Genomic DNA, 27,339 nt, shown 5'->3' on the forward strand with positions numbered 1-27,339 from the left:
GCATCACAGATTTAGAGATGCTCGCAGGAGGTTGCGGTGTCTGTTTTCAAAGGAACTCTGGTTTGGATCATTGTTATGTGGCTGAAGGCTGTTTTCTTCACAGGCTTGTGGTGAGATATATTTGTCAGCGAGTCTGTCTGTGTTGGTTCACAGCTGACTTCATTCCAGGCTGATTACAGAAGCTTTTCATTGGGTCAGTGCACTCATTCTCATTTTCCAAATTACTTTGAGTCCAAATGAATACGAGCTTCAGCAACATGCTGCCTTGTTATCTATGTCTTCAGACAGTGTGTCTTCGTTTTTTGTTTCTCTCTCTCTCTCTCTTTCTTCTTTTCTCTTTACCAAATCACCTGCACAGTAACAGGAAATCAGACCCCATAAATCTCAACATACAGGTAAATACTGAACAAGACTGTGTGATCATGTTTCCTCCCTCCGTCCAAAGACACGTTAAACTGAATTTAGGCTGCGTGTCAACCATGTGATTGACTGGCAGTGTGTTCTTAAAGTCAGCTGGGACAGGCTAAGGTCCTCTGTGGGCCCCAAGCTTTGAACTGAAGGTGTTGCAGTGTCCATTTTTCAGTCAAGACCATGTCACAACACACAAATGTGCCGACATTTAAGAACAAGTCCCACTGCTTCTTCCCTACATCACTCTGGAGAAAAGGTTCAGTGAACCCATCAACATGCGCAGCTGGGAGTTTTTACAACAGCCCCAAAGAGGCCTAGCACAAGGCTAAGTAAGCTTCTTTTCTCTCTGCTGAAATGTAGAGCAATGACAGGTGGGTTCAGTGTCTGGATTCCTACTGTAAGGCAGAACAGGGCGTGTGGTGACAATAATAGGGACAATTTTAACAACACGAAGGCCCTTAACCCGGGGCACATGTTTCAAATTCATTAAATTGTTGCATAACATATTAATTCAAAGTTGTTACTAGCCAGTACTAACCGCATCCTCTTCTCCCACATCAACCTCAGCATCCTTCTATCGATATATTCACAGTTTCTCCTCTGAACATGTCCAAACCACCTCAATCTGGCCTCTCTGACTTTATCTCCAAAACATCTAACATGAGCTGTCCCTCTGATGTCCTCATTCCTGATCCTGTCCATCCTCGTCACTCCCAAAAAGAACCTCAACATCTTAAGCTCTGCTACCTCCAGCTCTGCCTCCTGTCTTTACTTCAGTGCCACTGTCTCTAAGCCGAACAACATCTCTGGTCTCACCACCATCTTGAACATCTTTCCTTTCATTCTCGCTGATTCTCTTTTATCACACTCTTCGTTGCTCTGAACCGTTGACCCTAAGTACTTAAAGTCCTGCACTTTCTTCACCTCTGCTCCCTGTAACCTCACCATTCCCCCTGGGTCCCTCTCATTGACACACATGTATTCTGTCTTGCTGCGGCTAAGCTTCATTCCTCTCTTTTCCAGAGCAGACCTCCACCTCTCTAGACTTTCCTCTACCTACTCAAAGCAAATACGGCATCTGTTGGACTCTTTCTAGGCATGAAACCATATTGCTGCTCACAAATGTTCACCTCTGCCCTTAGCCGAGCTTCCACTACTCTTTCCCACAACTTCATTCCTCTGTAGTTGCCACAGCTCTGCACATCTCCCTTGTTCTTAAAAATGGGCACCAGTACACTTCTCCTCCAGTCCTCAGCATCCTCTCACTCTTCAAGATCTTGTTCCATACCTCCACAACTGCCTTTCCACTCTTCATCCTCTTCAACATCCTCCTCACTTCACTCTTACTAATCTTTGCTACTTCCTGCTCCACACCAGTCACCTCTTCTACTCTTCGTTCCCTCTCATTTTCCTCATTCATCAACTCTTCAAAGTTCTCCTTCCATCTTCCCATCACACTCCTGGCACCTGTCAATACATTTCCATCCTTATCTTTAATCACCCTAACCTGCTGCACATCCTTCCCATCTCTATCTCTTTGTCTGGCCAACCTGTCCAAATCGACCTTTACATCGGATGCCCTTCCTGACACAACCCTCTGCATTTATCCAGACTTGGGACTATCACAAGTAGAAACTGGCTTGTGCCCCCTTGCGGTTGCATTTGCCTAAATCTCAGGTATAGTTCATAATTTGACAGTAGTCAGTATATCAAATCGCACACTATTGACATCACCAATGACAGAAAAAATACCATGTGAATACTCCTTTCCAAGTTTTATCATGTAAAATTTTGACATTTTTTTTACGTGGGAAAAGAAAATAAAGAACTTGATTAAAGGTAAAGAGGATTTTGACGGACTGTTGTTTTGCACTGAATATTCGATTTTTGAGATAGTGGCCCTAGCGCTGGAGAAATAGACACTTACACCCACTCTTTCCTACTTATAACATCTAAGTGAAGATATACAGTTTGCATATACAATATACTGCATGTAGACATTTAGCATGGAAATGAAATCCTGTCCATTGTTTGAATCAAAAGTAAAAACATTAAGCTCAATTTATAGCTCAATATCCTCAGTGTCCTCATCTCTCCCTGTCTGCAGCACAAGCTATTCTACTGCATGTGCTGCAGAACTGCTAATATGAATTCCTGATGCTCTCTCAGTAAAGCGCTAGTCACACCAACATGTGTCCTCTGGTTACATGTCGAAAGTGTCCTTGAGCAAGACACCGAAGCCCAACTTAGTTTCTGCCGGTGAGTGTCCCCCATCGGTGTGTGGGTGTGTCATTGTGAGTGTCAATGGGCAAATGAGATGCAGTGTAAAGCGCTTTGAGTACCTAAAGGTTATAGCGCTGTATAATATATAAAGCGTTATATAAGTGCATTTACCATTTCTCTACCACCCTTACATGTTTTAAATATGTGAGAAATGTAACAGATAAAGTGCTATAATCAGCTTAATGTTCACAGCTTCTTCCAGACACTGCTGAGCTTCACATTGCTCCACGGTGGGAAATCGACTGATTTTATCTCCAGTTCTTATCACACCTGCAGCTCCTCACACCACTGAAGCTGCAACATGATGAATGGCCATTAGTTTCCTCTACAAGGGCATCCTGACACCTCACTCATGTTGTGGGGACTTAAATTTGGTTACACTCCGAGGACGCACCTCCACGTTGGGGACAAACGGCAAGTCCCCACTGCAGAAGCCATTTCATTTTCAGGAAAAACCTTTGTTTAAGGTCAGAATCCGGTTTAGGGTTTTTTTGATCATAGCTAGTCATGAGGAAATCAAGTCAATGTAATGTCCTCAGAAATAATACAAACAAACCTTGTAGTGTTTTCATACGTTTTTGTATGTTTGTGTGGACAAATGTTAGCATGAAACTATTGTGAAGACGTGTTCACTGTACAGTACAAGTGCAATAGTCAATCAATCATGGAAGTGGCCTCATTTTTGATTTATTTTTGCATGTTGATTTGACAAAAGGTAAGACGAGAGCATACTATCTATTTTGAAAATACACATCTTATAAACACTGTAATTTGTGATATCAAGCTGTGCAACAAAATCCATTGTGATATTTATCGTGACAATAAGCTCTGTAGCATGCACAACATCATTAAATGACACATTATTATTAGGAACAAACACATGTCTGGATGTTAGGTTCTATTCAGTATCAGACTGTCTTGTGGTCAGTTGGTTAGTACCCCTGTCTTTCAAACCCACCACCTGGCTGGACCCTTTCTTTTCTCCTTGCGCTTGTGTGGTCCAGTTTTCGCGCACAGTTCAAGGGGCGAGGAAGTTCCCGGTTCATATCCACTGCCAGGATAAGCAGTAAACATTGATAGACAAAATTATCAGTGAAAGTTATAGTATTAAACATTTAGTTTCACGAGGACAATGTACGCAAGGTGCTGATAAACAACGTGCTGTTAGAGAATTTTTGCATCTCTGCTAAGTGGGATGCATGTTGCGTCGTGACTCATTCTTACCGCCGCCACTCTCACCCTTCCTCACCTCCATCCTTTCATCCGTCCTTCCCTCCCTCCTCCCTCACTGGGAATTACGCAACATTCCGCAGGGCTGTCAGGAGCACGGAGTGATGGGAGGAGGAAGGCATGTTCGTTGTAGGGTGTGTAGATGGACGGAGTAGGAACAAGGGCATAAATGAGAGTGAAATAGAGGAAGTCAGAGAGACACGTCTTTCCCACTGTCCTCCTACCTCATTTATCATTCCTATCTGCTCTCGCATCCTCTCGTTCCTTCTCTCCTCTTCCATCCAACGAAGGTCATCGACAAGGAGAGTCGAGCCCCTTTTTAGGGCCGGCGATTGGCTGTCGCAGCAGAGCACAGCCTTAAAGTGACAGCAGCGCAACTCTGTCGTTCCAGGACCGCAGCCATCTTCACCACAGCAGAGCACAGCCCAAAATACCCACCCTCCTCTAAACCCGGAAATAGTGTTTAGAATTGAGAAAGGCTACTGTTTTCTGATCTATTTAAGCCCTTAAACGGAGCTTGTGGTCAGAAAGACTTCCTGCGTTTCAGTGGTTATTTATCATTCGTGTTGACATCACAGTGTATTTATAGATTCAGCAGTTTGCAGCCCCACTGTCTGAAACGAATGAAACCCAGGTCCCAGGTCCAGAATTTAGCAGCTCAGTATTTCAAATAATGAATCTGAAAATACACCTGACAGTCTGTAAGGAGATTCTCATTTGGATTTCAAAATGTGTCACTGTCTGTGTAAAACAAAAAAAAAAAAAACAAAAAAAAAAGGAAAACCATGCCACCATTCTACTGAGCCGCACACTTTGCTTTTAATGCAGAGCGTTTGATATGATACCCGACAGCTTTAATGGAGACTAATGGTTACTTTACTCCGCACACCAAGCTCTCTTTTGCGCCGAAAGATGAATGCTCACCACGGATAAATGCTGGACCCTTCCAATCATCCAAAAATGTTAGTGGTCAAGCATATTTATGAAACAAAAAGAGATAAAGAGTCTTTCTAAGGTGGAGGTACGATGGATTTAGTGGGTTATGCATAGTTTGGGTGCAACAGTAGCAGCCATGTTCACGTTAGCTTTTCTTGTTGTTTTTCTTTCTGATGTGTTTGTGGTTGTCTTGCTTTCAAGATAGTTTTAAGTGCTTCCTCTGATTTTGACATTGCATTGTAATGTCACACAAGCTTCTTTTTGATATTGTATTTAAAAACTCCTCGAGATATTACACTACAGAGACGACAGGAAATAGGAGTAGAAGGAGCTTGGAAATGATCTGCAACACCGTCCTCATCCCTCATTGCAGCGAAAAAATGCTGTGTTTCACAGTTGGGGCTTTAAACTGTTATTTTATTGTACTATATTTATATCATGAGATGGGGTGTGAGAATAGTGGGCGAATTGTCAATACCAGGACAAACACCTGCAGTCTCAGATACAGTCTGAGTAGGAGGTACAATCTCCATTAATGTCCCCTCTTGGACTAATTATTGGACCTTAAGGTAACTATGAGCACAAAAGGCAGCTACGGTAAAATTTCCGTCTAATTCAGTAGATTGGTGCATTTGAAAATTGGCTCGATTCAATAATGCAATTATCTTTAACTTTAAATTAAAAAGCAATGAAATACGCAGTACGCACTCAAGTGACGGGGCTGAATAACAAGTACAGCGATTACCACAAGGGTACAAGTAAGTACCCGATATGAAAGGTACAAATGTGGCCAGCCCCAGCAACAAGGTACAAATACTCTAGTTTTCACCTATTTTCTGATTTACATGTTTACTTTTTGTGCCAGGCATTAAATGCAATTTTACAAATCACAACTTTAATATTTATTTACCAATGCACTGCTTCTACTCAGTGTTTAGACGGGACAATTGTGTTGTGCGGTTGGTTGGATAGACACAGGAGGAAAAAACGAGGAACCTGATGAGACGAGGAAAGGAAGGACGCACAAGGAAACAGAGAAGGAAGATAGAGTGCATGTCTCTGAAACAGTCTGTAGAGCCAGTTAGACATTTTAGGATTGATTTATTTCCCTTTTTCTTTTGTTATGTGAGAGGTGCAGGTTAACTGGATGCTACTTCTTCAGCTCTACTCACTTTCTGCTCCGTCTGATATGTGTCATTCTTATTGGATGAGAGAACAGCTGGTGTCTGTATTGATTGCGTGACCTCTGCAAAAGGCAAATGAGACCAAACCACATCACCGCAGAGACAGAGAGTGTAGCTAGATAGGAGGAGAGGAAGAGAGAAATAGAGAGAGAGAGAGAGAGAGAGAGAGAAGCTCCTTGTTTGTGCTGCCTATTAGTACTGAGATAACAATGACAGGAGGGGAGAGAGGGCAAAAAAAAGAGAGAATAATTAAACAGCTGGGGGCAGATGAAATTAGAGTGAAAGGAAACAAGCAGGAAGGAAGTGGGGAGAAAAGAGGACACTGAATTAGAGCACATGTTTAAATGTTTCCAAGGTGTCTCTTCCTGTTTTATTATATATGTTTCCAAAGTTTTTATGTGCAAACAGAACTTATAGAGCCTTCTTCTTTTTTCTTTTTTTTTTCTAATCTAATTGTAGGAGTGGGATATGTCCCAGGTGTTGGCCGGAGTGCTGAACATGTAGCTGCTTAGAGCTACTTACCATTAACACACAAAGAGCTAGAATCAATTTGTTGCATACTGGAGCTTTTAAAAAGTGCTTTCAGCTACACGTTCAGTTTGTTTCTGATCCTATTGAATAATAGATTAGATTTCTTCTGTCTACAATGCGTTATGTTGTACATTTTATAATATGTTTTTTCCTCTTTTTTTTTCTATTTTTTTTTTTTTTTTACAAAATCTCCACGTGGTGAATCTGATTGATTTGCTGATCCGTGTGCGTCAGCTGCCAGTACCTGTGAGGTACCGTGTGTCTCAAGCTGGGCAATCTTTAACGCCTGCATGCCAACACCTGTTATGTTAGCACGACTGTGTGGCTGCTCATTTATTTACTCATTTAGATATGTTCAGTATGTTTGTGTGCACGTCCTTCCGTGCTTCTATATGCAGGGAGTGTCTGTGCTCTGTGATGCAGTAGTAATGGTCATTGAAGCTCACTTCGATCCTGCCCATTTCCAGGAAAAGTATTTCTGTATTTGTGTATATTTATAGCAGGTGCCCTATAATGGGGGGGGGGGGGGGGGATTTAAGTCGTGTAGGATTCATATTACTGTGTTATTTTTTATTTCAATTATGTAGCATTATATGTTTTTTCTGAATGTTTTATGTTCAGGTAAACTGTACATGTTCAAAGTGTCCTTTCAATTCTACTTTTGACAAAATTTGTGAATAAACTAAATCTAAACACACTTTTCTATTCTTTCATGTCCAAAGAGTGCACAAGATTTCTTACGTCCATTGGTATTAGCCCTAACAGTGGGACATTCACACACTGGCATTTGCAGAGTCTCTGAGCTAAAGGTTACAGCCTGTGCCCAGACGTACTGGAAAACTTGGCAAGGGCATGTAACACACTAAGCAACACCCTCCTCCATCAGTAAATACCACAGACATCCCCTGAGCAGGCCCACTTAGCCCTGCAGCTGCTTCATGGGAATCGCTGAGGGGACTGGGGGTCACGGTTCCTGTCTGGGCTGTTATTTTGGTTCTTTGTTAGTTTTAAATCTGTTCCTCTGCCACAACCAGGTCTTTTGTGTTTTGTGTTAAAGAAATGTTTTGTACTCTATAAAGCACAAAACGTATTCCAACACTGCATTTGTTTTCCATCAGATTCACCTCTGACATGATTTGATATTAGTTATATACAGTACAAATTTATTTTTTTGGGAAAATTGCTTATGAATATAACTTTGATCTGCCTCCCTTAAACCCTTAGTCGCCATGATTGGGGCCCTTTTTTTTGTGCACATAATAGTTTATTCCTTTCACTAACAATGGGATTTACCTACCTAAGGCCAATTTTCACACAGACCTGAAATTCACATTTATACATTAACATTTACATTTAGACATTTAACAGACGCTTTTATCCAAAGTGACTTACAAGTGAGGTACAAGGCAGCAAGAATCTAAGTCAAGGAGAAAACATCAAAGCAAAGTCCTATAAGAAAAATGTTCACAGTTCACGAGATGCAAGTGCGAGAAAGAGCAGAAAGGACGTTTTTTCTTTCTTTAGATTGAACAGATTTAAGTGCACAGGAAGGAGGAGTTCTGTTTTCAGCAGTTTATTAAATATTGGGAGTGAGTTTGCTGAGCGAGCAGAGTTTAGTAGCTCGTTCGATATTTGGGATCATTGCGCTGAAGAGCTTAAAAACAGTGGGTTTGTGAGTGTGTCTCATTGACAGCAGCTATATCCTGCTGTGTGACAGACTAGAATACATCCTCAGATCCTTGCGATTACAAACGAAACGCTGCGCTTTTTTTAGTACAATATCTTTTCACATCCGTGAAAAAACGAAAAGTCTGATTCAAATTGTTGCAGGTAATAAACCATAATTTCCACTGGATCTGCCTTCACCTCTCTTATTCTATTCACCTTATTTTCAGGTTCCTCTGTGTTGTTTTGTGTCAGCTCAATGATTAGAGGGCCACCGTTACCTGACAGTTGTTGCTATGGTGACCAGGTTTTGGAAATGTTTTTGTTTTGTCCGTTCCTCCCTCCCATGTATGTGCTTTTATTTTCTCCAACCTTAAAAAAAAAAGCTCCTGGTTGTTTAACCGTTGTGAAAAGATGTACTGCTCCGTTTTTCAGCAGCCTCTTGCTTAGATGCACTGCTTGGCAGTGCTGCCAAGAATAATCGACTGACGGGGGGGAAAAGAACAACAAAGGAGTGTGATTGGGAATGTGGGTGGGGGTCAATAAATAGAATTTAAATTATATGTTATTAAGTTGAAAAACATGGTGTAATGAGTTTTCAGAGGGAAATTTGAAGAAGGAAGCTCAAGGGAGTTTATTGGTTCAGTCAAAGGCAGCAAAATAGTTTATTCAGAGGAGACAAGAAATGGAATAAATATTGCAAAAATGGTACAAAAAGATGTTTCATAATATTCTGCATCATTTGAAACGTAAAAGATCTGAACGAAACGTAGCTAGTTGCCCCAGAGTTACTGTTAGTGCCTTTGTAAAATAGAGACCAGAAGACCAAACTACTTTCCACTATCCTGACGTGTGGAAACATGTGGAAACACGAATCATTCAGATCTTTCAGATACCTTTTTACTTTCCCCCTTTGTCATGTCTTTTTCTTACTTTCTCATGTACGTTATGGTTACATTGATTATTTCTGAAGATTATTTTTATACATGTGTGGTAAGAGATCATAACGGTTCCTGCAAAAAAAAAAAAAAAATCCAATTATAAATAAGAGCCGGCTAACAGATTCTCTTCTAACTGTGGACTAAAGCAACATATCTATTGGAAATGTAAGAATGGAAATGAGAACATTTCACACATCTGTCTGCCAATGTCTGCGTTATATTCCATCAAAATCCACACAGTTGGTTTTCATACATTTCACTCAAGACCATGATTGTCCACCGGCAACAGGAAATCAGAGTGTCACTAAAGGATTCACACTTTAGCGACTAACATTTCAGGGTGAGCAAAAGTGTGGACCGAACAACATGGGACTGAAAATGTAGATCTGTTGCATCTTCTGCAATTGGGCTTGGCCTTTTTAAAATCATCAAAACTAAAAAACTTTAAATACTATACACAGTTAGGCATAATTCCCAGGTGTGGCGTCGTATAAAATGAACCTGGAGACCTGTAATGATCCAGCCTACTTATCAGTGTGACGTACCATGAACTCCTCTCCCATTATGTCCAAATGCCACCTTAGTTGGCCTGCTGCATTGGAAACGTAGCTAGTTGCCCCACAGTTACTGTTAGAGACCAGAAAACCAAACTATGTTCCACTATCCTGACGTGTTTCCACATGTTTCCACATGTCAGGATACCTTTTTACTTTCCCCCCATTGTCGCGTCTTTTTCTTACTTTCTGATGTAGGTTGTGCACATACTGACAAACACTTTTCCATTGAAGTTTAAGAATTTTCTAGAAAAAACAAAACCGTTGTGATTGATGGTGAATGCTGGAGGGAGCACAAAGCTGTGCAGAACAAGGCCACACTTCAATTATAATAGAGGGGAGTATTGATCCCATATGGACTTAGTTGTTGCCTCACACACACACACACACACACACACACACACACAGAGCCAAGCCCTCATTTTGATGAGCCTACACACGGCATACAGTCTCATCAACATTCACAAACATTTGGATAGCAACACACACACGCTTATGAAGCGACAACAAGACATGCACACACACTTTATCACTGGCTTATTACGCGGAACAGTATCCTTTGGCGTCGATAAACTTAGACCCCAACAAGTCTATGAATTAAGAAAAACACATTTATTGTACAATAAAACACAGAGATTCCAAATTGTATCAGACACTCAGCAAAGAGAAGCATCAGTCAGAAAGGCAAAAGAGCACAAAAGAGCAAATAGAGCGCAAAATAGAGAGAGCAAGCGCCTCCCCCAGCACTAACCGGGACTCTTATACGCTTATGCAAAAGATCCTTCCATCACAACACATTCTATTATTATCCCAGTTCCTCCAACTTCTACGACTCCACTCGTGCACTAACTCTCCTCCAACTTTCTCCTCCTTAGCAACAGTTGTCAGGGACAAACACCATATCCTCCTTTTCTCCCATTCCTCGACAAAGACTCTATCCCCGTGTTGTTTCCCCAATAACAGCCGAGAACTCTTTAATTCTGGGACAACCGCCAGGTCATACTGACCCTCTCTGTTATCATTGACACACACACTTCCTGTCTCCCTGATGAATCACCTACAGCATACAACTTACAGGTCCTCTTACATTCCTACGTGTGATGCAACTTATACATAATACATTTATTGTACATTAATTATGACCAACATATCACATTTTTTAATTAACTCCTTTATGTAATCACTAACCACTACACCTTCCGATCTCAGTGTTTATGGTTAATCGCCTCAGTTAGAACGGGTGTGTCTATGGCAGCTGCACATTATTCATAGATCCAGTGGCTCCAGTTGAAGGCTCTAAAAACAGCAGTATAATTGTCTAATCTTCCGCAGCAGGTGGCGCATACAGAAATAAAGCACGTGAAGCCATAGCTCTGCTCGTGTTGACCGTGGACATCACATTGTTTCCATGTGATTTCTGTTTTCAGTTCATGCCCCTTTGTACTGTGTAGTTTGGCCAGGGGGGTTTTTCATTCTCCATATTATGTACAATGGAAGCCATCTGTATTCCAGTGTATTGCCAGCACACGGACGGGCTTAGCACTCAATTCTTGTCATTAAATTCTCATTTTTTGCCAAACGCAAATTCTATCCCTTCTCTCTTTTCCACTTTTCTCCAATGTGATTATTCCCCTATTCTCGAGTCTTCTCTTTGGCCCTTTGCTTAACTCTCCTTACTCTTGAATTTCTGCATCATGTTTAAAAAGGCAGATGTTTTTGTATTTGCTGCACATCTGTTTGCTGAATACTGCCTTGTGAGTGCAGACTGGATCCTGCGTTTGGAGAATAGTCTGTATGTGACAGTTGTTTCCCCCTGATGCCATTGATGAGGCAGATGTGCACCTCGCTCACGCTTTACTCTTTTTCACAGCAACAGAAAAGCTTTTCTTGGAACAGCTGCTGCCAACTAAACAATAATCCATGAAGAAGATGCATAATTTCATCTGACTATAAATTTCTCTGTGATAAAAATAGTACAAATCTACAGTTCCATATGAAATTCCACACATATGCAGCCTGAGACATAATAAATATTATTAGCATTAAGATATAAGTATTACACCTTCTGGTATATCTTCTTGACACATTTTGTGTTTGATTTTAGCTATAGAAGGGAATGAGAGCCTCTAGACCTCATTGCCGCTTTTTACTAGGTTCCATTGATTCCACCTATTGAAGACCTGTAAATCTCATTTAAGCCTCTTGCATAATTAATTCCATGATGAGTAGTTCTGAAAAAGTTTGAAAAAAGTTTTTGAAGTAGTTCTGTCTTTTAATTTGTACGTTGATTGAACTTCACAAGATCTGAACCTTTTAGAATTCTGCAGAAATGTCATTTGTGAGAAACACGTGGAACAAATCTGCGTGTATATTCATGTTATCAATTAGTTTCAAGTGTTGTTAATATTGTTGTTTTAATCAGAATATGTCACTTAATGTCCAGATAGGTCAATTTCTTAGAGAAATACTTGGGAACACAACGATGGCTAAGGTGTACATTTATTTACTTACTCGAGACAAACGCTTGGTCCTTTTTTCCCTCGCGGAGTGACAATCAGGGAACCCCGGCTGGCTGTGGCGGGCGGTGCGCGGTCGCGGAGGGAGACAGCATCCGAAGAAGAAGCCCTGCCGTCCGGGTCTACTTTCCACCGGCATCATTTGCGCCTTACAGGGAGAAGGTCGGAGAAGTGTCACTAGCGGCTGCGTGTCATTTAAACCTTTTTATGCCCTGATCCTTTTTATCTGAACGGGTTGGAAGCTTTGTCGAGGTGTTCGAGGAGACGCTGACCTTACGCCCGTTCTCCCTAAAGCAGTGACATTTTAGGTATTATGTTAGCTAGTTAATACATTGTGTTATTGGAGCAACAGCTAACAGCCGACAGGGGGGATTTTCCTTCTATATCAAGCGAGAAAACTGACTTGTGCCCCCCCCGCCGTCCCCATACCTCAAAACCAGGTAGTCTGGTTGATTTAAGCCAAAAAAGCGATTCATCTTCTGAGGAGACCCGTCTGACTGCGCCAAAATGGGGGTAAGGGCTCAATTTCATGTGTTTTGCTCGGCTAGTGCGGTGTAAAAGTTGGCTTTACAGTGTAGCTTTGATAAATTAGCTTGTTAGTCGATACCGCCTGTTAGGAAACGGTGAAGGTGCAGGTATGATGTTAGCATGATGTTAGGATGATGTTAGGATGATGTTAGGATGACACTGAGCACGGGGCGATGTGTATGACTTGCCCCAGACTGATTAAAATGCAGGGCGGCATTTTCATCGTGAAACATATCAACTGTTATTTGCCGTTAGCGTCTTTCAGGACACGCAACGTGTGCGCGTGGCAAAACATGGGAACGAGTTTTAAGGGTTGACAGAAGAGAGGGTGGTTGCCCTCGACTCTTTTTTTCTTTCTTTTTTTTTCTGAGAAACATACACCAGATTTGTGAGTCAATCCGCCGCATTCAGACACCAGCCGGTGGGACAGAAGTGGCAACGCGTTACGAGTTTGACATTCACATTAAGGGGTTTCCTTGACATTTCCAGCGCACACACATCGGCTGTTTTGAGAATCTTGGCGCTGTAACGCAAACGTAATGTAACGAGCAATGGTACCAAACTGGGGAAAGGCCCCAGTATGCCGACCAACGTCGGACACAGGGGATTAACAAGTTGTTAACAGGCATTGGTGGAGGAAAGATGCGCCGCTTCACCCACTATTTCCCCAAATCGAGATCAACCCGACCGAACATCTGGTGCCGGGCGCTGGACCCGCTGCAGACGATCGGGGAAATGCACGACTCCTACATCCGCGATAAGTCAGACCGCCTAACGACATGGGACGCGTCCAGTCAGAAACGAAGCCCTTCGTGAGTGATATGCTGCTGAAATATGCAGTTACGCACGGGAATATGTAACGTTACTGGTGGCGAAAGGCGCAGCCAGCGTTGCGGAATATCGTGTCTTAACCCTCATGTCGGACTGCAGCAACTGCCGCTCATCAAATGCTTAAAGCCAACTGTATGTGTCACGCCAGTCATTCATTAGCAGAGAGACATTCATAGCCACAAACAGTGGCCGATGGGAGTAAAAATCACGATCTGATTTTTTTTTTTCCCCTGCTGACCATTTGGTGCATTTTTATTCAAACATGACGGCGCCACGGTGCGTCGCGGTGCGGGGCTCGGTGAGGATGTAGCAGCACTAAATGGGCACAGACAAGTGCGTCAAAATGGTTCCTTAGCGATGGTCACCCTCCTCCTCACCCACCACTCCTAAAAATGTCGACTGACAGTTTACAAAGGAAGGTGCTCTCCACAATGGCAGGCACAGCCAAAGGCTTTAGCATATCACACAACCCCCAGCAGCCTCCCAAAACTTCAATGATCTGTCAGGACACATATCCAAAGTTACAAGTTAAACTCTATGATGTCATTCCTACAAAAAAAACAAACATAGTGACGTTACTGTAATATAGTGATAAGGCATTATGGATAATGATATGGCAAATGATAATCTCCTGCAGAATTTTGTAATTCTACTTTCAGTGTTTGCAATATAACTTTCTAATTTGGTATTTGTAGTAAATACAATCAGGTTGACATGTACTGTAATATAAGTGTAGCTCTGTCCTCCAGTTTCCATGTTGTTCATCCCTGCTAATGGAACTATCATGGGTCACAGTTAGTGCTCTGCTCCACATCCTGGTTTGGGTGGGGGGGGGGGTTGGGATGAGAGAGCATTTCGGCAGAATAGTGGAAATGGTGCTGCTCTGTCACACTTTGTGATGCTTTCCACTGGATTGCCAGAGGGGAAAACTGCACACAACTCTGACTACTGCATCACAGAGTGGAGGAGGAGGAGGGTGGTGCGCCTGTGTGCGTGCTGTGTGCGTGCTGTGTGCGTGTGTAGATGGGGTGGGGAGAGTGGAAACTCCCATGTTCAGGCTGGGATTTGTCATTAGGAGGGGTGGAGTAAGAGGAGTTTCGAGTAAAATGGATGGTGGTGTGGCGTGAGCGAAACCATAGAGGTTCAGTTGACAGGGAAAATGGCGCTATTTGATCCAGGCCAATCAATAAATGAAGACCGTTACTGCAGGAGGCAATGATTGGGTGATTATGTGATTCCACTATTACTATTCAAGTCACGAGAACAAGTGAAAAGTTGGAAGGCTGTAATTAGACAAATGGGAGCTGTTTTAGGACTCAGAGAGAGGACGGTCCTGCTTTGAGGAAAAATGGTGGAGGTAAAGAGTGAGAGAAAGAACCAGGAAGAAATGGCTGTGGTGAGTCACCTTGAGATGTGTGAAAACTGGGCAAGATGGAGGAATGCAGGAGGAGATGCTGGGAAGCTGTGTGCAATGGGAACACGGGACAGAGCATTAGTGGTGTAAACTGAAGACATGAACCCTGAGACAGAGAAGGAAAACAGAGAGTTGATATCCCGCGATGCATTTGGTGCTGGAAGCTTCAGGAAAGGAGCCAATCACTGTGGAGAATTGATGGTGTGTGGTGCGACTGTGAACTGTTTACTAGATTTGAGGCAGGAAGCCCCCTGATGACTGAACCTGCTCCCATTCACTGTGTCTAATTCATCCATGATGGTGAAGAGGGTTCATAGAGGAGCCCTTGACATCATGCGCTCTTTTCATTATAGTGGCAGGCTTACTCGTGTCTGGTGTTCCAGAAATCACTCCAGAGACCGTTGTATGACAAACACGGATTTTGTTTTTATTGAATTTTACCTTCCACTATTTACTTGATAAGAAAGTATTTGCACAGAAAAAAGTTTCTCAAATAATTGCACAGCACATGGTAAGAAACCATGGACGTCCCCAGCAACACACTCATCGTTCCACTACTACCTTGTAGCTCCAATAGCTATAAACAAAATAACGTTTCCCTGACAACTGGTTAGGCAAATTACCTAAGCAACCGCTTCAAAGGCAGTCATGTGATGTCATTGATGATGTCATAGGTGCGCTTATAGATACACTTCTTATTCTAACTTTGAAGACACAGCTTGCACAAAAAACAAATAATTGAATGTGCAGTTTATGTAAAAATGACTAGTTGTCTCTTTCTAGCCATCCCCGAAAAGGCTTTTTGAAAAATGAATATAAATATGATGATTTCTAAATAGATTTTAAAGAGACAAACTGGCCCCCTTTTTTTTTTCTTTCTGAACAGAGAGCCTTTAGAAACCTGTGGGTGATGCAGCTCACATTATCTAGTTTAGGATACTGTACTGTACACATCATTTTAGCCCAACAAAGGAAATACTGAATCGCTAAAAGCTTTAAAGAAGGGAGCTTTGGGGAATTGTTACGCAGCCTTTTGACTCAATGGCAATTCAAAAATGCATCAAATCAGAATGTATAAAGTAAAAATGTACAGTGATCCTACAGCTATGTGACTAGTCATGGGGCTATTTTCTATGTGTTGAATTTAAGCGTCAGAGACTGGATTAATGCCATATGGATACTTTGGTTTTCGAGTGTGACCCACAAATTCACACAGATTACACATTTGGCAGCCAGTATAGTTTAAACACACCTGTAATGAATGCACAGGTTATTATATGTGGTTAGAATAAATTGGTTTTCCTGACCACAGAGTCATGATTGCGTAGTAGTTTAGTTAGTCAATATTTAATCAGCACAGACTCTCAACCACCTGTCCTTACTAGTTTCCATCTATGTTTGAGTGTCAATTTGTTTGGATCCATACTTCTGCTAATCACTGATCGGGGATTTTCAATGCCATTGATTCAGTTAGCGTAACATGCACTTTGAGGTCACTGTGACATCACTTCCTGGTTTATTGAACTTACGTGGGTAGGTGTAAAGAATAAGTCCTTGTTTTTACCCTGTCAACACCACTAGACAGAAAGGACACGGGGGGAGGGTGGGAGAGTGAGTGGTGAGGGTCTAAATAGACAACACACTAAACATTTCAGAAGTATTACATCACTCACTACACACCAGATTAAGTGCGTTATTTAAATATTCCAGCAGCTCCCATTCTTTCCTTCCCCAACACTAGATTATACGCTGGATGTTGCTAGGAAACCTCACATCCCTGAAATATGAAACCATTGGAAGTAGATGCTGTCAATCGGATTCTGTTAACAGCTGCCATTTTCAATCCCACTTGCAGACATGCTGCACTGCAGGAGGTGACTGACTGATAAACGGTGGGGAACAGCACAGAAATTGTGGTCTAGTTTATTACAAATCTACTCTGACAGTGATCCATGCTGCCTACGGAATAATATTACGCAGAATCAAATAAAATAACAACTAATCTCTTTTTATTCTATGGCTTTTATGTGCACTTGCCATTGGAAAAAGATGTAAGCTAAAAGTCATCTTCATCATCCTAGTCTCCATCATGAGGATGAGACTGTCTCTTGATTAAACCATGGCACAGATGAGTAGATTAGGCTAAAACACAGTAGACAAACAGATGGGCACTCTGGAGGGAGGAGAATGTAAACAAAGTGGGAGGGGGAAGGGGGATATATGATGGAGGAACCCTTATCCTCTGTGTGCATGTGTGTGTATATGTCATTCAGTCCATTAGTATTTTGCTGGTTGGTCAGCCCACTGATCTGTCTTATAATCCACTTCTTTGCGCATGTGGTCAGATGACCTACTGTGGCACCACAAGCACCACTACTAGCAGGCAACGTACACCAGTGAGCTTATAGTATGTAGGCTGCTACTTCAGTTACCAAAGTATAACTGGCTGTAAATAATCAAAAAATGCACAGACAACAGCACTAGAAACGGGCAAAACGGCTTATCCAACCTTCCTAGAGCCTCTGTTGCCACAGGCCAGGTCTGGATACAGTATTCCAGCAGAGAGAACAGACTACAGATGTGCAGCACACAGCACCTGGAGTCTGCTGGAACCGCCTCAGGTTTTACAGCAGGAACAGTAGTACTTCTACGAATAAACATAGTAAGTTAATATAGTTCAATGAAGTTACATTGGATGAGGAGCAGCGCCAACTATCTGGTACTTGTGAATGTGCCTTAACAATGGTGGGATCCAAACTCTCAGTGCAGATGGTTATAGTTAAAGTTGACATTAGTAAGTTATACTAGTAGTATTTTTTCTTTTTGGTGCTTTGGACTGGACTGTACCTTATTTTGATTAGTCAAAGATATTGGCATGTGAACAGAGATTAGGTTTTGTTGGTAGAATTATTAATAATCTTGCAGAAATAGCACCACCTGATGATCTCAAATCAATAATCAAATTAAGACACTGAAGAAAGTTGTTTTAATTGCGGCACAAACCTACCGTACTATAATATAGTATATAGTCTTTTTTCCATGCTTAGTCACGCTCTCCGACTCATTAGGGATGTTCCTGAATATGTAAGATGCTCCTCATGGCCAAAGCAAATGCTTTCATTGCATGTAATAACATTACCGCATGAATAGCCCTCCGTGTAAAAATGAGCTAGGTATATGGATGTAATCTTAAGGAAAAGTTAGGAAGGAAGTTTGTTACTGTTTCTTTCACCTAAAATTGGAAAGAAATTCAATATCAATTGAATCTTGACTGAGAAAGAGCTTCACCCTTTCCCTTAAATTTCCCTTAATTTTCTCTCGTATCACGAGAGAAACAACATGTTTCCACACTGTAAGTAAGTGAATGAGCACGAATGAATGAAAACAGGACGTAAGGGTGAGAGAGAGAAAGAGAGAGTGATTGGGGGGGATTATTGTTGTTCAGTGGGTTAATCTGTCAGTGTAGTAAAGAGCAGTAATCTGATGGCCTGCTGGACTTGACCATCCGAGGAATTACACCTCCCGACAGATGGAAACACACACACACACACACACCGTGTGTCAGCAGATTCACACACATGCAGAGAACTGCACTGTTGACAGTCAAACACTAAATAAACACAAGTGCACAGATGGTAGTTTTTGGACTGTTGGTCAGATGCAACATAATACATAAATGAAGTCTAAGTGTACTTTGTCTGAAAAGACGCACTGGTCAGGAGCAAGCACATAACAGTTGTTGCTGCGAGTGGCACAAGAACATCATGTTTTTTGGCAAAAACCATCATAAATCCCGGGTGATTCAGTGCAGAAGTCTCCTGGATCCAATCCTAAGGCAGAGAAAGACGCTGTGGACTTAATGTTGTAAAATTGAGCATTAATTGGTTAAAAAGCACGTGTTCATTCAAACGAGTTGTGAAAAGAGAATAATAAGACAGGCTAGTATGCAGCCAAGCGGCCTGCTCTTTTATATCAGTAAAATATGGTTTACTTCTATAGAAAATGTGAAGCTGACCACGCTGTATTACATTTTTGTTACTGTGCATCATGTTGGAAGGATCCCCACCTTTCTGCTGGTGACGGACATTCTGCCACTCTGCGAATCGTTGCAGCAGGTCAGCGCTGCCGACAGAGTAGGTCAGTAGAGGAATGCTGCCGCAACTTTTGCCCCATCTCCATTAATTTAGAACAATTTTATTCTTAGCCTGAAAAAACAATTGTATGCAGGTAAGCCATTGTAACCGCTATACTGTAGCTGTAACATAAAATACCTTCACGTACTCTGTGGCACGAATACTTTCATAAATATACATACTGTATAAGGTTCTGCCATACAAAATAATGTTGATTATATACATGCACACACTGAAAAAATGTCAAACACTTGCAGTAAAACAAGAAAAAATGCACACAGACAGTTGTACAACAAATCTGGTAGAATGTTGAGTTGGCAGACTGCAAGCTTGGATTCCGACAGCTTTTCATCCAGTGAGAAAAAAACAGAAGGTAAACAGCATAATGCCACCATCACGACAGTACGAAGCCTCTCAGCCTTTACCAATTTTTTTTTTATAAAGTAAGTATGGTGTTACTCATCAGACAGGGTTAAACAGAACGTGAATCCCAAAAACGTGTTTTCAACACTACATGTCTCTTTTAGGGTTGTATGTTGTAAAGATTCCACATCCTAATCAAAAAGAACAACATGCCAAATCACAATCACAAAATCACTTTAGTTTAAATAATATACTTAGTTTGACATTAACTCAATAGCTCCTGTCCTTTAGCCACAATTCATGTCTGAGTAATATTGCTGCTTCATACACTGTGCAGTTTTTAATGCTGAGGTGTTTTATATGTCAGATTAAATGAAGGGATGAGGAGACAGAAAAGTGAGAAAAATGTAATCATCATTATTTAAAAAGTTACAAACTAGAAAAATAGGCCCATTTGCAGTATTCATTTTTTTTTTTTTAAATTCAAGAGCTGTAAACAATTTCCTGTTTGAAATAAATACTGTTTTGTTTCATTTAAAATGGCTGGAAACCACTAAGAAAATTTAAAACTAGCTTTTAAAAAGACATACGTCATACGACTATTAGAATCCTCATACTAGCTGATACTGATTATTATGAATTAAAGGGTTATACTGAGCATTTCTTAAACGCTTTACAGGAGATTTTCAAAATAAGATGTATACAATGTATTGTGTATGCAACAATAGACACCCAAATCGAGGAGAATAATGAGATTCTATTTGCTAAATTGGGTGTGTTCATTCTAAGTCCTCTATCCTTTGGATTTGGTGCTTGGCCAGGTCTTTTTACCTTCACAGTAAATGAAATATTGCATTTTGCAGGAACTATTGTTGGTACAGAAGACACCTATTATCATTCTGCAGTGAATCAGCTTTCCACTGATTTTTAAAAAGTAACAAATATAATTGTTTGCAAATTTATCGTGCGGCCTCTCAGAAAGAAAGTAAATAAAATTATTTTTTTGACATTATGTACATATAAAACAGTGTCTTACATTAAACCATTTTGAGATGGCTGTAAGAGTTGATGTCAGTTCAGCCAGAGTGTCAAATGCTACTTATTCTCATAGATACTGTACATGCAAAGTCGATAAGCACCTCTCCACAGTAAGATACGTTATGGACCACATCTCTACTAATATAAAAAGTTAGAAAAACGTTTTATGCTGTAGCTTTAAGCGTTCTCAGATAACAGACTCTCTGTAAAGCAAACAGTGTGAATGAACACGATGGTAAATGTCTGTCTCTCCCTCAACTCTCCCTCCCCCTGTTTCTATAGAAGATGCAGTAATAGGCAAAGAAGCTGGCTGACATTTTTCCTTTTCTGTAAAAATCCTAAGGCTGTGCATCCTGGATGTCAAATGCTGGGTGACAGAGTGATTTGAGAAAAGGGTGCTAGTATTGATTCATAGTATTTTATGTCAACAGTTATTTAATATATTAAATAATGTATAATTTAATATATTTATTGTATTTAAAACAATGGATTCCATTGCACATACCACTAGGTGGAATTAATGTTATGGCTGATTGCTGTACACAAACATGTTTATGCTTAGAGATAAGTGTCACACATACACACATGTCCTCATATCCATGGTATCGCATGAGTGATATAACTATCCCCAGATGCACATTATAGTTATTGCCATAAGATATTGCCCCGTCTCTTTCTTCCCCGGTCTCCAACGCTTCAGCAGTGTGTGTAGTCGGAAAGGCAGCAGCCTGAACAGCGGGTGTGTAATTTGACATTCAGGGGGAACCCTTTAGACACACCTGTGCTCAAATGATGCCAGATCTAATCAGGAAGTGTTAAGTTCCCCCTTGTACACCAGGGGATTACGTCTAAGTTTGGAGCCTAATCTAGGTGTTTTGACTGTGTTTCATACGAAAGAAAATGGGGTTCGGGCAACTGTGAAAATAGAACAGCAAGAGGTTTTGCTTGGACTTTCTTGCCTTTTTTTTCCCATGTGGTGATTCATTTCGATTGTCTTGGTTTGTGTTCGTGTACAGTAGCAGGTTCAATTACAGAAGATGTGTTCTTGTGTTGCTAATAGAAAAAGAGTCTCAGCTGTTAAAAATGATATAATATTCTTATGACCGCAGTAACTTTGAGTTCTTGTGTTAAAGTATGGACGGTCGGACAGCTACCGTGTGGCCACCACGCAGGACAAAGATGAGAAGGATTCGCCCAAGAAGAAGGGAGGGAAAGATCTGGATGACCTCAAGAAGGAAGTTCCCATAGTATGTATCAGTGCTAACCATTTGTGGGACCTCCCTGCCATTTCCCTCAACCTAAAAACAATAAGAAAAGGCCTATAGTGCCACCACAATGCGGTCAGATATTGTTTTTGTAATATATATTTTGGTTGTTTCTTTTCATCTACTAGAATAGTGGTCAACAAATACAAAAAAATTGTAGTAAGATTAAAGCATAACTATTTTATCCTCATAGCCAGAATAAACAAAAGCCATGAAGACCTGTCTGAATATACAGTATAGTAGTTTACAGATCCTGGCCTCCCTCCAGCATTGAAAGAGCTACAATCCAACTTTAATCTTTCTTTATGAAAAGGAGATAACAAAAACGTGGTACTTTGCAACAGCTGCCGTACAGTAGTGGTACAGTGAGGTTTGAAGTAATATGCCAGAGCAATTTGATTCCAAACCCACTTTATTCCTTGACATAAAGTTCAGATAAACAGATTGATCTCTGAAATATGATGTATCAACCAGCTGAACCTTTTAAGAAACGTGGCTCAAACGCCTATACAAATGTTGTTCTTTGAGTCAAGGTCACAGGAAGCTTTGAGTCCAACTCTCCACATTAGTTTTTGAGCTTCAGGGTTTATCTTTTATAGGATTTTGAATTTATATCTGTTTTATATTCTTTTTAAATCTTTTATAGACGGAACACAAAATGTCTGTTGAGGAGGTTTGCCGGAAATACAACACTGATATCGTCCAGGTGAGTTCACTTCAAGTCCCAAAGTAGACCTTTCCATCATGGGTTTAATTTTGAATCACTGTTTCTGTTGTGAATGTAACACAGTACTGATAATTCAGTAATTATGCTGTTCAATTTACTCATATTACCCATTACATCTGGTAAAACAATCTATGTATACTACTGTGTAAGGTGGATTTTACATAACTATGTCCCATTTCCCAGTACATCTGTCTGTTATTAATTCACTTTGTCCACTCTCCATTTCCAGGGTTTGACCAATGCTAGGGCAGCAGAGTACCTGGCCAGGGACGGACCCAACGCCCTGACTCCACCCCCTACTACCCCTGAGTGGGTCAAGTTCTGTCGCCAGCTGTTTGGTGGCTTCTCCATACTACTGTGGATAGGTGCCATCCTCTGTTTCCTGGCCTACGCCATCCAGGCTGCCACGGAGGACGAGCCTGCTGGGGATAATGTAAGAAGAGGGTTATTATTATTATTTTTGTCCTGTTGGCATATCCCATGCGTTTATTATTATTCCCGTGCAAAATCCATGTTTTCATTTGCCTAAAACCTTTAAACAAACATAGTGAAACAGTATAAATTAAAACTGTAAAATGTACCCGTCAGTGCCTGTGAGCAGTTAGACATTAAAAACCACTGGACGGGGCTAAAGGAGGGCAAGTTGCTGCTAGTGTGGGTGCTTCCTATCCTCCACGAGATGATTTACAAAGCAGTCTGCTGAGTCACTCCTCCTTAGGGAAGAGGTTGTGTCAGTTATAAAGGTTATGTCAGCTGTTTGTCTGAATCATGCCAACCAACCCCTCTCTAAAGTGAAAGGCACCATCCTGTTAGCATCCATTTAGGACCAGCCACAGGGAGCATGTGACTCCTGGTGTTCGTAATGGCGGGTTAAGAAAAGGGCATTGATGCATCAGCACGTTTTTCATGCCAGGTCAGAGAGGTCAGAGTAGAAACATGTGGGATTGAGGCTGAACTCCTCACAGAGGAGGACTTAGGGATTGGTGAAATATGAATGAGATAAGCTGGTATCCCACACAAAATGTAAATTCTCACTCTGTCCACAGCTATCTCAGCTGTTACAGGACACAGGTGGAAGAGCTCTAAGGCAGATAATTAACAATCATGACTATTGGCCCACTAGCACAGTCATAGAACTAACAAGAGCAGCCAGCAAACAGAAGCACAACTTCCAGGTCATTGAGTCCAAATCAAACCACATGCTGTTGCCAGCTACAGGATCGGAAACGAAAGACTCAGAACGGTTTCTCTTATTTGTAGAATTAAATATTTTTTCAGCTTTCTGAAACAGCTTCTTTAACCCTCGAACTCATCTTTGATGTGAGACTGTCATAAGAATGACTTTTAGTTGGTCTGTTTGTGGCTATTTTTGGTTTTTCTCTTCTTTCTGTCATGTGATACATTTTTAGATAAAGGTACATTTATTGAGTAATATCAACATTTAAAGTCTCCTTCTTTCCTCCTACCCCTCTGTCTCTGCCTTTGTAGTTGTATTTGGGCATCGTGCTGTCAGCTGTCGTCATCATCACCGGCTGCTTCTCCTACTTCCAGGAAGCTAAGAGCTCCAAGATTATGGAGTCCTTTAAGAACATGGTCCCTCAGGTACTGGACAAATAATATTGTGAAGATTGTCATCTCTAATATTTCTTAAAATAGCATCTTTGCAGATATTTGTACTATTTATATCCAGAGGGCTTCATCCTAATAATAGCTGGTTGTGCTTTATCTATCTATTCTGGTCTATGTATTACTTTTTTCATTCCATAATGAGATCAAGAAGACATGTGAATGCTCCCCCAAAATAACTCTGTCTTTCTGTGTTACCAGCAAGCCTTGGTTATCCGTGAAGGAGAAAAGATGCAGATCAATGCTGAGCAGGTGGTGGCAGGAGACCTGGTGGAGGTGAAAGGAGGAGACAGGATCCCCGCTGACCTCCGCATCATCTCCTCCCATGGCTGCAAGGTGAGCTACAGGCACAGACTGTAATTACACAATCCTTAGCAGATAACAACACCTTCTCTACTGCTACCTTTGAGTTAGGGGTCTCAAGAGTATCGAGCTTCCCGTCTCCGAGTTATCTGTTTGAATTTGTCACACGGTAAACACATTTTTAACTTTGTCGTCAATTACTCATTTGTTTAAAAAATGGGATTGCACAGTAGAAGTCAGTATAAATATTAGTAATCATGGCTAATATGAGAGTGACCTCAGCAGTGAGTGTCTCTTCTTGCTTTTTTGAAATCCAGGTGATGTGTTATTGGACGAATTTATTAATATTGGAAAACACATCATCCTATTTATATGATATCTCATTATTTCAGCTCTGTGAGGTGTTTACACAGTTGATTTTGAAAATGGCTCATGTACAAGCCAGGGACAAACACAGCTAACTTGTTTTGTCTTCATGCTTAATTCACACAGACAATCTATTTGCGTGATGACATGTTTTTCAAATGTGCTGTAACATGCGCTTCTCACATGAGCCTCCAAACAGAAAAAGCATGCTGAGAGGCTGAGCAATGAGACATGGCATCCAAACTTTTTTGATTGTTCTGCACAGGTGGACAACTCGTCTCTGACGGGTGAATCAGAGCCCCAGACCAGGTCACCTGACTGTACCCACGACAACCCCCTGGAAACTCGTAACATTGCCTTCTTCTCCACCAACTGTGTTGAGGGTAGAGTAACATCACAATTTTGTCCAATAAACAAAAGTCATTACCATCATGCTATGTTTACTGACCCCCCCACCCCCCCTCCCCTCCCCCCAACACGCACATACATACACTTACTCATACTGTACATAGTGATGATGCCATCTTGTGGACAGATTGTTAGATTACACTAAGACCATCAAGTTTTGCAGTATCCTCTCAACCCTCATTGCTCAGTCCAGCCTGGGCATCCTTACATTGATGGCCTCAGTCTGTCAAAAAGTAAATACTTCTAAAAATGACTTTACCGTTACGTGATCATATTCTTATATCTTGGTGTCTTCTCGTTCTTCAGGTACAGCACGTGGTATCGTTGTGTGTACTGGGGATCGTACAGTGATGGGGCGAATTGCCACCCTCACCTCAGGCCTGGAGACCGGCAAGGTAGTATAATTATTATTGTTTTTATTATTATTGTCAGTTTAGTTTCCTATCAATTAACAAGGCTTTCTCAATTCACCCTATGAAGCTGTTAACCCCCAAATTAATGCCCTGTGGATGAGCTCCAGGGCTTTGGCTTTTCCGAGGTTTTAGGTCCTCGGGTTCATTCTGTTTAAGTCATTGTGCTAAGAAAAACTGCAAATATTCGTGGAAAGCTATAAATGATCTTATTCCTCTGTTTTTCAGACGCCCATTGCTAAGGAGATTGAGCACTTCATCCACATCATCACAGGGGTAGCTGTCTTCCTTGGCGTGACCTTTTTCGTCCTGTCACTCATCCTGGGTTACAGCTGGCTGGAGGCTGTCATCTTTCTCATTGGTATCATTGTGGCTAATGTGCCTGAGGGACTGCTGGCCACAGTCACTGTGAGTTGGCAAAGACATACTAAAGTTGTGTGTGTGTGTGTGTGTGTGTGGTGTGAGATGTTTAGTCAGTTGGACGTTTGTTTGTATGTCTGTTTTGTGTCTCTCAGTTAAAGAGAGAGACAGGAATATTATATTATAATATTATATTGAATATATTCAATTATGTCATTTCAACTTGCTGTTCTTTTCCAGTCTTTGTGTGTGTTACTATTCTTTGGTGTCATGTAGAGTGTTTTGGCTGATGATCTCCTTTTTATATGCTGGTTTTCTGTCCCTGCATTGTGTGTTGTCTGTGTGATGTGGTGTAGTTGTATGTCTCTGTTTGTATCTTTATATTTTTGTGCTTTAACACACACTGTCCATTTCTGTTTCTGTGGTGAAGGTCGTGTATTGTCTGTGGTTTTGTATGTTTCTTTCCATTGATCTCTTCTCTTTCCCCCAGTGCAGCCCCATAAGTTCTTGTGCTCTCTTTTTCCACCCTTCTTCGTATGTGTCTCTCTCTTTTTCAGGCCAGTGGCGGTGCTGTCTGCAAAGACAACGGCTAGCTAATGTAATAATAATAATAATAGGCTAATGCCTAGTTAGCTTCACGAACAAAAATGTGGCCTTCTCTGCTTGAATCTGTCATGATGGCATGATGGCATTATGCACTGCTGCTCTGTTTCATTGCTTCATTTGATCCTGCCCTGATAATTATGTTCTTTCTGCATCCCTCGTTTTGCTGTTTTTGTTTTTTTTTTTTAAAGGGGTTTGGTGAATTTCGCTATTATGGAACATTTTACTGAGCAGGATGAATGTCTCTAGGTATCTGGGTAGATTAGTTCTTGTGGACTGTTAATTGTTTGAGGTCCAATATGGCACTGATGCATCTGCTCTTTGGCAAAAGTCCGTCTATTGCTTGGAGATGCTCATCTGTTAAAAGGTTCTAAATATTTTTTTCCTTTTTGGTTTGTTTGTTTCATCATCAACGAACCTGTTTCCTTCTGTCTGTCCCCCCCCCCCCCCTCTCTCAGGTGTGTCTGACACTGACTGCTAAGCGAATGGCTCGTAAGAACTGCCTGGTAAAGAACTTGGAGGCTGTAGAGACACTGGGCTCCACCTCTACCATCTGCTCTGACAAGACGGGCACCCTCACCCAGAACAGGATGACTGTGGCCCACATGTGGTTCGACAACCAGATCCATGAGGCCGACACCACCGAGGACCAGTCTGGTAAGTTTTTCCTCTATTTTAATTACTTTTTACAGTGAGACATTTGTATTACAATG

The 27,339-nt window shown here is 41.3% G+C and overlaps 1 protein-coding gene across 2 annotated transcripts in view; it reads left to right on the plus strand.

Moving 5' to 3' along the window:
- Positions 1-12,377: 12,377 nt before the first annotated feature.
- The window catches only part of atp1a3a (ATPase Na+/K+ transporting subunit alpha 3a), a 147,101-nt gene continuing 132,139 nt past the window's right edge, over positions 12,378-27,339 (plus strand). The window contains exons 1-10 of one of the 2 annotated variants that reach the window (XM_067476361.1): positions 12,378-12,764; positions 21,692-21,805; positions 22,470-22,529; positions 22,780-22,983; positions 24,039-24,152; positions 24,378-24,512; positions 25,111-25,228; positions 25,560-25,648; positions 25,892-26,071; positions 27,085-27,283. In XM_067476361.1, the coding sequence (XP_067332462.1) occupies positions 12,759-12,764; positions 21,692-21,805; positions 22,470-22,529; positions 22,780-22,983; positions 24,039-24,152; positions 24,378-24,512; positions 25,111-25,228; positions 25,560-25,648; positions 25,892-26,071; positions 27,085-27,283 (1,219 nt within the window). In that variant the 5' untranslated portion in view covers positions 12,378-12,758. The remainder of the gene's footprint in view (positions 12,765-21,691; positions 21,806-22,469; positions 22,530-22,779; positions 22,984-24,038; positions 24,153-24,377; positions 24,513-25,110; positions 25,229-25,559; positions 25,649-25,891; positions 26,072-27,084; positions 27,284-27,339) is intronic. The other variant, XM_067476273.1, reaches the window with a different exon arrangement.

Source organism: Channa argus, chromosome 1 (assembly GCF_033026475.1).
Source record: "Channa argus isolate prfri chromosome 1, Channa argus male v1.0, whole genome shotgun sequence".
Lineage (NCBI taxonomy): Eukaryota > Metazoa > Chordata > Actinopteri > Anabantiformes > Channidae > Channa > Channa argus.